The sequence below is a fragment of the Lepidochelys kempii genome, chromosome 8, assembly GCF_965140285.1.
Source record: "Lepidochelys kempii isolate rLepKem1 chromosome 8, rLepKem1.hap1, whole genome shotgun sequence".
NCBI classification, from domain to species: Eukaryota; Metazoa; Chordata; order Testudines; family Cheloniidae; genus Lepidochelys; species Lepidochelys kempii.
Genome location: NC_136387.1, coordinates 89,931,460 through 89,944,045, shown reverse-complemented (window position 1 = coordinate 89,944,045; position 12,586 = coordinate 89,931,460). Strand labels below are relative to the sequence as shown.

The window sequence follows — 12,586 nt, the reverse complement described above, 5'->3', positions numbered from 1 at the left end:
CTTGGATGCAATAGTGAGATCAGATGGAATAATGCAGGGGATGAGGGCATGTGTAGATGTTTGCCTAGGACCGCAAAATACATGCAGCCAGTCCTGCACAGAGCCCTCATAAAAAGTGCAAAGGGATGCAAAGGCCATGGCGTTCCACATGTGGCCCCTTTCATATGTTTATGGGAGGAGTTGGGACTTGGAGGGCCTTTAATATAGGCTCTTGCACTGGCATGATTGTCATTGTGAGACAGAGTACGACCTAGCCTATAAAGCAGTGCTTCTCTGCCTCTGCTTATGCTTCTGTAAAGTGAGAAGAAAAAAGCCCTGCTTTATAGGGGAGTTGGGAATGACATTAGTGTTTTCCCAGTGCTTTGAAGATTTCAGGTGCTATGTAATTACTATTAGAGTTAATAAGCTTAACAGCTCCTGCATTTCTCCGGACATTGTTTTCCATTTTCTTTTGTGTGATGTTATGGAGGAGGGGTTGAGGAGTATGGCTCAGCAGGGTTTTCAGACCTCTCAGGCAGGTTGTCCTTATTTGCCACCTGATCAGAGTGACTCTTGAGAGTCTGAAGTCCTCTGTGTGTGCTGAGATTGCTCCTGGACGTGCTTCTCTCATGCAGAATGATAGCCTAGTTTGTCCTTTTCTCATCACTCTGCATGATGCATTGCCACTCATCTCTCACACATCCACATCCAAGCATAGTGGAGAAGTTGTACAACATAAGGATTATAAATGGTACAATTGAATAGATTTGGCTTACATAATTAGGAATGTGCATGGTTTTTTTATTTTTAAAAAACCTCATTTATGGAGATGAATTTGATATTTGTTTTATATTAAAAGGGTGAGTGAGTTTCCATGTGGTCATGACACAGAAAGTAAGACAGAAATGGACTGCTATATTTTTACCTCAGGCATTGAGAGGTTTCTAAAAACCATTGTAATGCTTTTGGTTATAATACCCAGTACAGTGGCCTGTTGGGATTTAAGTAAGAAGAGGCTAACATACTGCATATATAATCAGATGAGCAAAATTCATCCCAATTGATATTTTACAAGTAAGATTTTTTTATTTTTGTTAAAATTTTTATAGCTGCATGGGGGGAAAAAAGTAAAAATGCAGACTTTAAGAAAAATACAAAAAGAAAAAACAATGTGAATCTATGTCCTTTTATATTTATTCACATTCTTGTCCCTAAGGCATCTAACTGTGTGCTGATGAAGACAGAAAATGTAAATTTTAATAACTTATGGTATATTCAATATACCTTCTTAACTCACCACCAGATAAGTAAAAAGTGGCTAATATGAGGATATTATGTTAATATGTTGTAGCATAATTCACATGCTTCCTCAACCTCCCCTTCTCAGCCTTCCGTCCTGTCGCCAAGCCCCGACTCCCATATTTTTACTGTTAAATGCTAGCAGCAGTTCTATATTCTGACTCCAGAAGTGCTGTCAGTAAGAGATGTCAGAACTGGTAGAGCTTCTGTTATCTTTATTGCTGTTGTTTAACCATGAGCTTCAAGCATTACCATTGTTTGACATCTATCACTGAAAGCATTTCTTGAGTCAGATGATCATAGTACCACTACTTGTGCTTCACTGGGTCACCATGTCACATGGTCCTAGGGAAACAATTGCAACAAATGGGTTAAAACTGCCTTAACTTGTACAGAGGGTTGAATTATGCATATTCAGTGAAATCCACAGCACTGTGACTTAGGAAGGGAACCCTACATATGGATCTGATCTAACACCCATTGAAACCTGTGGGAGTCTTTTGACTTGATTGGGAGTTTAATCGGGGCCTGCTTGCTAAGTCTTTAATTTTAGCTTTTGAAAATACTCCTACGTGGTACGGTAGCAACTTCTTGAAAATTGAACTTGCTGGACAGAGGATGTTTTTGTCACCTGGTTACACAAGTTAACGTCCCCTCTTTTCTATTTAGCACAACTGGTGAAGAACACACTTCATATTTAATTAACTGGCAAGTTCATTATTGCTAATGCCTTCTGTGCTCTTCCTTTTATCTCAAGGTCTGATAATGACTGTAAGTAAACCTTGTTACTTTGGAAACATGCTGCTTGGGATTGTGGGAGTGGATGTTAACCTGGCATATATCTTGGAGGATGTCACCTATTATCAAGATTCTTTGGCTTCCTACACATTTCTCATAGACAATAAAGGTGATTTTTGTGGTTCAGATACATAAATACACTATCTTCCTGTTTGGTGAAATTAGACTGTAGAAAACTAACTCCTTATTCTGCTCCTTAATTGTAAGTAGAACGATAAAGTGAACAGTGCCATTTCTCAACAGATTGTGTGTCAGTTGTTTGAGTAGTTCTGTCTAACAGTAATTGTATATAAGCAGATTTATGGTTTGCATTTATTGTACAGGGTCTTGATATAAAAATGTTGCTATGAAATCGATTGTTTTCACATTTGTAGGCCAGAAAGCCAAAACTGTAGCTTTTGTTTATATTATAAGCTTTTTCACTTTTTATGGCATGGTCATTTTAGTCATTTTTTGTTTGAGTTAATTTACAAGTTCTTAAAATTCTGTTGGCAGTAAACTGCTTTATGATGTAATGGTATGGTTACTGTTAGGGTAGTTTCTTAAGTAAATTGGAGGACTTTCATACATGTCATCAGTATACTTGTTTTTATGTTCTCTGCTTATTACATACTGAACCAAAACTTGTACTAAACACGTATTTTGTTCTTTTTAGGATATACTCTTATGCATCCATCCCTTACAAGGCCTTATTTGCTGTCTGAACCACCACTTCACACTGACATCATACATTACGAGAACATTCCAAAATTTGAATTAGTTCGGCAGAACATCCTTAGGTAAGGAAGAACTGAGACTCAAGTCAAAGTGACAAAGCCCTGGCTGGGATGATTTAGTTGGGGATTAGTCCTGCTTTGAGCAGGGGGTTGGACTAGATGACCTCCTGAGGTCCCTTCCAACCCTGATATTCTATGATTCATAGCTTGCTAAGATCAATTATTCACCGGACTCAGAAGTGTTTGTACAAAACCCTTTAATGGGAGCTACTTTATAGAATTATTATTACTGTGTTTAATATTTCTGTTGTAATAGTACCCAGAGATCCCTGCTGGGATTGAAGTCCCAATCTCTTGCCAATGCGGGACTGTGTTTTCTACCGCATTATCCATTCTATCCTTAAATGTGCCAAGCAATAGTTTCCACAGCTTCCTTTGGGAGACTCTTCTAATCTAATAGTAGAGCTGATTGTTGGGAAATTTTCCTTAATATTCAGTCTGGATTTTTCCTTCGTATATTTCAGACAGTAATTCCTAGTTAACACCTTAAATAACTTCTCTCACTCCATGGGGTTCAAATAAGTAATCAAACTACTGTATGCATATCTGCTGCTTGAAATTTTCCGTCAATCCTTCCCTGTCCTCCTCTGTCATTTTTGCAGTACTTTTCTGAGCATTCTCCAGCTTTTAGATCTTTTTCACTGTTTCAGGTGTGGTTAGGCAGGCCATTTGTCCGGTTTTAAGCCGGACAGTTCTCTTTTTTTCTGTGGTTCCCTGTCTGGTGTTGAGACAAAATCAGACATGATTTTTGTCTTGGGTCACAGATGGGGGACACTATTTTGAAGAGTGCTCTACTCCGCCCCCACCAACCTGATGTCACACTGGTGGTGCTTGGAGCAGCGCGCTCTTCAAAATGGTGTTCCATGCAGTCTCACCAGTGGGGGGCATGGTGGCGCATTCTTCAAAATGGTGTCCTCCATGCAGCATGACTTCACACTCACAGTGCAAGGTCACACTGGCAGGGGTGGGCCCATACCATTACTGGAAGTGCTGGAATGTCTGGTATTCTGGGTATGCGACAGTGGCGCCCTAGGAATGGTTGCACCATATCCAGAAAGACCCTGACCTAATCCAGTGAAGTCCTTGGGAGTCTTTCTGTTGAGTGAAGCTAGGTTTACACTTAAACTGCTACAGCGGCACAGCTGCGCCACTGTAGGACTTCAGTATAGACACTCGCTACGGCAACGGGAGGGGTTCCTCCATCAGCCTAGTACTGTCTACGCCAGGGGTTAGGTCTGCTTAACTGTGCTGCTCAGGGGTGGGGATCTTTTACACCGCTGAGTGACATAGCTGGGTCGATCTAACTCGTTAGTATATACTTGGCATTAGACATATGGGGAGAAATTCCTCCCTGCTCTATGATGTGATGCCTCTATGTGTGCAACTGCACGGAGAACAGAGGTACACCCTCTGTCCCAAGTACGGGCTGATGGGACAATACATGATTTAGAGAGAGAGAGAGAATCTGACATTGGCCTATTTTGCTGGCTGTTGCCACATTGCTAAACCATGTGTGATTTGCTGTCCTTTTGGGCTCCTTCACTGTTACTACTTCTCAGTGTTCCGTCTCTCACTGAATATTTGCATTTTGAGGTTTTTTTCTTGTTGAATCTCAATTTTTCTATCTTTATTTCTAAATTTACAATCCAAAAATGCCCCAATTAAAAATAATGGTAGTACTTAGCGCTTAAGTAGAGCCTTTCATCTTCGAAGGACTTTATAAACCTTAGTCTCCACAGCTCGTCTCTAAAGTGTGTAAGTCTCCTGATCCTCCACTTGCAGATGGGGAAATGAAAGAAGAGGTGTTAAATGACTTGCCCAAAGCCACAGAGGAAATCTGTGTACAAATCAGGATTAGAACATGGGAGCTCCTGACTTGCAATTCTGTGCACGTACAACTAGCTGAGCTATCTTTATAAAACACATCATTTAGATATTGGAAATACTTCCTTTTTCTTGGAGAAAAAATGTGTATGAAGGACTATGCAAGAGTTCCATGTAATAACAATGACTTTCTAGAAAGGGTAGTTGAACTATAAATGTACACTAAGTGTACAACATCAAGGGTAGTACAATATGTCCTTTCCTGAATTTAGGGCTGGTTTGTGGGTTTGCCACCAGCTCTGAGTAAAGGACAGCACATAGTTTTCTGGTCCCAGGAGCAGACTACGGTCTGGACTGTGACTTGGAGAGTCACAATCTGTTGCATTATTCCTGCCTTGCTCCAGGGGGAAGGTAAGGTAATCTGTGCCAGCCCAAAATCTGTTGCAGATTACTTGCACTGGCATGCTAGCTCAGCTGTGCAGGCCAGCACATTGGGAACCATGGAGCAAAGACTCTGCTTGGAAGGGGGTAGTAGCAACTCCATAGAGGCTGCCCCCTCTCTTTGATGCTGCTACTGGTGATATATGCAGCCAGGGGTGGCAATAAGAGGGGGCCCTTGTGACCCCATACGTCACTGCGTCGGCACGTAACACGTCATGATTATGCTCCTAGTTGTGTTCACATCTTGCATAGTCAGGATGCTGTGTTCATATGCAAAAACTGAGTTGTGTCACCACTCCTCCCCCCATCTCATCCCCGCTGTCAGAGGAGTGCTCTGTTAAAATTCTCTGTATCTGAGATGGTTTGATCTTTTCTATAATTATTTTTTTTGATCCGATTTGCTGTTGGAATATAAATCTGCTCAGTGGGCTAAATTCAGTGTCTTCATTGAATAGAAATATAGATTGCAAAAAACCCAGACAATTTAATTAGACAGGATTGGCGTTCTCTGCTTACGAGAAGCTCAGGAGTAAGGTAGTATTAAAACTGAATCAACTCCTATCTCTGGAGTCAGGTCAGATTTGAGATCAGTGATGATGACATGGGAAAATTGATGCTACACCAGCTTGGCAAGTGCCTGTTGGGGTGGCAGAGAGAGTTTCAAACACTATTATTGTACCCACTGGCCTTAAAATTACAAAGACCTTATCTGGGATGCTAGTCTTCCAGAAGTGACACATTTTACAGACTCTGTTGTAGAGTGGCTAATCTGTTGTAGGGTAGGATCAAGGCTAACAAAGGAGCCTGAGAGAGTTAAGCACCTAAATTCAATGGGATTTGGGCAAATATCCTTTAGGCTTCTTTGAAAATCCCAGCCAAAAAGTTTACTACTATTTTCATTAATGAAAACTCATATATAAAGGTGAGGGCCACAGTTTTAATGAAATAGATGCCTAAAGTTAGTGCCTTAATCCGTACTCAAGTACCTAAATAAATGTTCAGATTTTCAAAAGTACTGTGCTCCTGTTGCTATTCACTGTTATGAAGATTTATGGAAGGATACATCAGGGAGGGAGAGGTGTTATTTAAACTAAGGGACAATTGTTGGGACAAGAACAAATAGATATGAACTGGCCATCAACAAGTTTAGGCTTGAAATTAGGTGAAGGTTTCTAACCATCAGAAGAATGAGGTTCTGGCTAATAGCCATTGATGGATCTATCCTTCATGAATTTATCTAATTCTTTTTTTAATCCAGTTATAGTTTTGGCCTTCACAACTTCCCCGGCAACAAGTTTCACAGGTTGACTGTGCATTGTGTGAAGAACTACTTCCTTTTGTTTGTTTTAAACCTGCTGCCTATTAATTTTGTTGGGTAACCCCTGGTTCTTGTGCTGTGTGAAGGGGTAAATAATACTTCCTTTTTCACTTTCTCTACACTATTCATGATTTTATGGACCTCTATCATATCCCCCCTCAGTCATCTCTTTTCCAAACTGAAAAGACTCAGACTTTTTAATCTCTTCTCATAAGGAAGCTGTTCGATATCCTTAATCATTTTTGTTGCCTTTCTCTGTACTTTTTCCGTTTCTAATATATCTTTTTTGAGATGGGGCAACCAGAACTACACGCAGTATTCCAGGTGTGGGCGTACAATTGATTTATATAATGGCATTATGATATTTACCATCTTATTATCGATCCATTTCCTAATGGTTTTTTGACTGCCGCACATTGAGCCGGTGATTTCAGAGGTCTATCCATGATGCCTTCTTGAGTGATAACAGCTAATTTAGACCCTCCTCGTTTAGTCTATATAGTTGAGATTATGCTTTCCAATGTTTCTTACTTTGCATTTATCAACATTGAATTTCATCTGCCATTGTGTTGCCCAGTTTTGTGAGAGCTCTTTGTAACTCTTCGCAGTCTGTTTTAGACACAACTATCCTGAGTAATTTGTATCATTTGCAAGCTTTGCCACCTTACAGTTTACCCCTTCTTCCAAATTATTTATGAATATGGTGAACAGCACTGATCTCGCTGGAAGACACCGCTATTTACCTCTCTCCATTCTGAAAAGTGATCATTTATTCCTACCCTTTATTTCTTGTTTTTTAACCAGTTACTGATCCATGAGAGGACCTTCCCTCTTATCCCTTGACAGCTTAGTTTGCTTGAGAGCTTTTGGTGAGGGACCTTGTCAAAGGCTTTCTGAAAGTCCAAGTACACTGTATCCACTGGATCACCCTTGTCTACATTTTTGTTAACCTCTGAGAATTCTAATAGATTGGTGAGGCATGATTTCCCTTTATAAAAGCTGTGTTGCGTCTTCCCCAACAAATCATGTTCATCTGTGTGTCCGATAATTCTGTTCTTAACTATAGTTTCAAGCAATTTGCCTGGTACTGAAATGAGGCTTAGCAACCTGTAATTGCCAGGATAGCCTTTGGAGCCTTTTTTAAACGTTGGTGTCACATTAGCTATCCTCCAGTCATCTGGTACAGAAGCAGATTTAAGTGATGGGTTACATACCAAAGTTAGTAGTTCTGCAATTTCACATTTGAGTTCCTTCAGAACTCTTGGATGAATACCATCTGGTCCTGGGACTTATTGCTGTTTCAATTGATCAGTTTGTTCCAAAACCTCCTCTATTGGCACCTCAACCTGGAACACTTCCTCAGATTTGTCACCTAAAAAGAATCTCAGGTATGGGAATCTCCCTCAAATCCTCTGCAGTGAAGACTGATGCAAAGAATTAATTTAGCTTCTCCACAATGGCCTGGTCTTCCTTGAATTCTCCGATAGCACCTTGATCATCCAGTGGCCCCACTTATTGTTTGGAAGGCTTCCTGCTTCTGATGTACTTAAGAAAAATGTTGCTGTTAGTTTTTGAGACTTCAACAACTCAGTCAGTGGTTATGGGCCTATTACAGGAGTCGATGGGTGAGGTTCCGTGGCCTGCAATGTGAATGAGGTCAGACTAAATTATCATGATGGGCCCTTTTGGCCTTAAAGGCTTTGAGGAAGGGAGCTAGCTGCAGAAGAAGGAATACACAAGATAAGGTGGTGAGGTTGCTTGATGTTGCATGGGATGTGTCATCTCGGAATTGATCGTTTGTTTTATTGTTTAAATAAATCATTTGGAAACTAGGCATAGGTGAGTTTGATACGTTTGTTGGACAGGACTGAGGGGGGTATGCAAATGATGAAGGGGTGGAAAGGAGTTTCTGTAAGTGCTTGGCTGGCTGAGTTCTTGGTGAAATGATTAATGTTGCTAGTATTTTATTATATTTATTGTATTGTTAATGATGCCTTAGCGTGCGTAGAGCCTTGAATAAGTGACTCTTTTATTTTAAATCTAAATAAATAAATCAATATAATACATATAACAAAAACCCATCAAAATGAGTCAAATGATGAAATGGTCGGAAAGAATTATCAAGAAAAGACTTCATGAAGAGCTAGATTACCAAGTAAGCAACAACCAATTTGGGTTTGGGAATAATGCAGGAGAAGTACAGGAAGAAATGCAAGAAACTGCATTTAGTGTTTGTGGACTTATAGAAGGCTTATAGTATAGTTCCTGGAGAACTGATATGGTGGTGCCTGTTGTCGCACAATCTTCCAGAGGCGTACGTTCAGATATTATGGACATGTATGAGAGTAGTACAACAACAAGAAGCAGCTGCAGTGAGCCATTCACTATGAGAATAGGTCTACATCAAGGATCAATCTTAAACCCATTCCTAAGTGTGATTGTAATGAACACCTTGATGCAGGAGATTAGGGGAGAAGCTCCATGGAACATGCTTTTTGTAGATGACATTTTTGTGTTGGGAAGATATCTAGAAAGACAGAGGGCTGCATTAGAAGAAAATTGTTTATAAATCACCAAGAGAAGACTGAATACATGTGAGGCTGCATTAAAAGGGACAACAAGAAACCAATAAAAATAGTACTGAGTTACAATAAGAATGTGAATGCTAGCAGTTGCATGAACAGCACTAGGTGCAAATGGAGGGAATTGATGGCAATTCTGTGTGATAAGAATGTGCCAATTAAACTAAAGAGCAAAATGTATAAGATCATGATTAGCTCAGCCATGATGTATGGGTTGGAATGCTGGCCAGTGTGGAAAAGAGAAGTACAACTACTTCATGCTGCTGAAATGAGAGTGCTCCCATGGACACTGGGTAAGACAAGAACTGACAGATTACACAATGAAATGGTGTGAGCCAAGATGCTGGTAATCCCCCATCATGGAAAAGCTAAGGGTGCATCGACTGAGATGGCTGGGACATATGAGATGATGAGACATGGGATATGTTGGTCAGAGAGTATACAATCTAGTAGTTACAGGACAAAAACTATAAGACCCAGAAAAAGGCGGTTCAAGGCACAGAAGCAGGACATGAAGAAGATTGGTGTCGGCTTGGAAGACACACTTAACAGGAACGTTTGGAGATTAACAAGAGCTGCCAACCCCAACTAATGTGACATGGTGGAGGAAAAGAAGAACAAAAATCTGCTTATTAGCTGGGTGACGCTCCCACAACAGTCTCAGGAAAGTGCTTGTACATATTGTATTTATATTCCCTGCACTCCAGCTCTACTTCTTAGCTCCATTCTTAAACACAAGCATGGCATTAGAATACAGAAAACTCTTGGTCATCAAGAGTAACTGACAATATCCTATCCTGCTCACAAAAACGAAATAGGCAGAGGTACAGCATAATGTGCATGAACAGTTCTGGAAATTGTAATTTAGATCTAGTTTTAATTTAGATCTAGTTTTATCTGTCGTCCCTTTGTTCCTTTGAACTAGAGAGCTAATTAATGCCATTCCACTAGCAACGTTATCTCAAGCCAGGACGAACTGTAATTGTGTTCTCTATGAACAGTGCTTAAATTGTAATGAAAGAGGTGCTGGAGCTCAAGCAATTAGGTGCTGGGGCTCAGGCAATTTTTTTTACTCTCCTAATTGACGTGGCAACCTCAGAGTGCTGGGGCTATGAACTGCCAAGCCTAGAGGTTCCAGGGCTCAGCCCTGGCAAGCCCCACACAAATTAAACACTGTCTATATGAATTCTTGAGTAGAAATTTAGAAACCAAGTTACCGCTGCTTCATCATTTGTACTGAAAAAGGCAATGCTTACTCAACCGTACTACGTTACACATAAGAGTGTAAATTAGCCTTAAAATAGATAAATGCATGAACAGCAAACCAAAACATTCTCTTCTTTCTTAATTAAAAGCAGATTTTATCCAGCTCCTTTCATGACTAATCATGTTTTTCGTATAAAAATGCAATAGATGGTTTTGCTTGATTCACAACTTTTTCAGTGTTGAATAAAATGTTGGATATTATTTGTTGTCACCGTAGCCTCCCTCTGGGCAGTCAGATTATTACAGTCCCAGTGAACTCCTCACTGTCTTGGCATGTAAACAAACTGAGAGAAATTGGAAAAGAAGCCTACAACGTTAGCTATGCCTGGAAAATGGTAAGAGATCTTACTTTTGAATGGTAGCATATAGTTTCAATGTATGTTAATATACTGAAGCTTGAGTAGTTTGAATTTTAAATTATACAGAAACAGTATGCATGCATCTCTTATTATGGTAAATAACCTCACATTCCATTGAAATTGTAGCTTCAAATTTATTATAATTTAATTCTCAGAGACACGCATACAGGCAAGTGTAAAGTGTGTGTGCTATTAATGTACGCATCCATTATATGTTATATAATATAGATGTACACACACAATTATAGTACATATTTTCCTAAAGGAAAAAAGTCTATACTGAACTATGTCACACTATAAAGTCTTAGAGCAAAGCTCAAGTAGTTGAACGTATTTCACACAGAGACTCAAGATGAACGTACAGACTTACAGTATAGTGTTTGCATGTAGTTTATTATTGTTAAAATGCTGATACTAACAAAAATGAGAAAAAAAAACTTTTAATTTTATTGAACATTTTTAAACTAATCAGTGGCTGAATTTTTTTGGGGTGGATGTAGATGGGTGTCATTTTAAATGATGCATTATCCCTTCCTGCTGTATAGTGCTTAATGCAGTTTGGAGAGAAAAGCCAATATGAATAAACTTTAACAACATTGTTCACAATCAAGACATTAAAATTTCCTTTTAAACATTAGTTGTAGTTATGCAATACTGCAAACCCTTAGATCTGTATAGGGCACGAGCCTATCCTGTAATATGCAAGGCTGAGTCAAGTACTCTCATATTCATAGGTATTTTATTTTCAGTGCTGTGTCTAGTTTTCCCCAGTACATATTTTGCATTCAAGTCAGATGCAATACCTTGCAGAAATCTCTCAACACCAGTTAAAACAACAAAATATTCCCAAATACTACCCTCAGTGGAGCAAAAAACTCCTATGCATAATCTAGATGAATTCATAATTGCTAGATTCTTACAGAATAAAATCAATTAAAATGGAATGGAAGCTATAGGGAAGCTTTTAATTCTGCTATAATCATTAGACAGATCATATTTAATGGGAGGATTTGGCAGCCCAGCATCATTAACTTGAAGAGAAAAGAGCTGTTCTTATCTTACCCAATTCCAAGGGGGAAAAAAGATTCTAGCAGCCCATTCACTTTTCAGTTTATTTTGTGAACAAATCTGGATACTTATCTTGACCAAGGGAATAAAATGAAATCTACAACTAGATATGATCCAGGCAAATTTTGCTAATACCAAGAATAATTGGCTAATTGCTTTGTGTCAACAAACCTAGCAGGTACTGGTGTATCGTTTCCCTAAATTAATTTAAATATAATCTAAGAGATTATGCTGAGCGGCTTTAAGAGATTAAATCTGTCGTCACATACCAGAAGTTCATGTAGGTGTGTTCCTGGAGCTAGTGTTGCCTTGTTGAAAGGTTGTATTAAATATCAGACAGCCTTAGAGTCTGGCAATACTACTGCCAAGTTTTTCTAACCTGATGCACTTAGAATGTGTTCAAACCAGCAAAGCGAGTAATCCATCCAACACAGGATTGGAGGAATAATGATGATGTCCTTGTATTATTGTTAATTTGCATTTTTCAAAATGGGAAACAGGTTACAAAGAGGTACATTGTATTCTGTTTCCATTTGTGAACTGAAACTCTCTTGCCCATAATGAAGTTTCATGAAGTATCCACACAAAAGCATCAGAATTTGGATATTATGTTTAAAAAAAAAATGTGAAAACAAAAATGTGTGCGCGAAGCATCAACTTTGAAGAAATCTTTCTTCTTTTTTTTTAAAGTATATAACTCAATGGCTTTAATTGCTTGAGATAGTTGATCAAAGCACATACCTTAGTTATGTGTACTGTATTGCTGCCATTGGAAACCCTAAAGTCTAAGGCCTCAATCCTGCATTTAGAATGGTTTGGCTATGCCCCACCACCCATACAGCCCCTCCCCACAAAGTTATCTGTGCAGGATCAGGG

General features: G+C 39.2%; 1 protein-coding gene across 1 annotated transcript in view; it reads left to right on the top strand.

Moving 5' to 3' along the window:
* The window catches only part of CACHD1 (cache domain containing 1), a 185,405-nt gene that overhangs the window by 138,961 nt on the left and 33,858 nt on the right, over window positions 1–12,586 (top strand). The window contains exons 10-12 of the mRNA XM_073357445.2: window positions 2,036–2,185; window positions 2,732–2,855; window positions 10,501–10,618. Of these exons, the coding sequence (XP_073213546.1) occupies window positions 2,036–2,185; window positions 2,732–2,855; window positions 10,501–10,618 (392 nt within the window). The remainder of the gene's footprint in view (window positions 1–2,035; window positions 2,186–2,731; window positions 2,856–10,500; window positions 10,619–12,586) is intronic.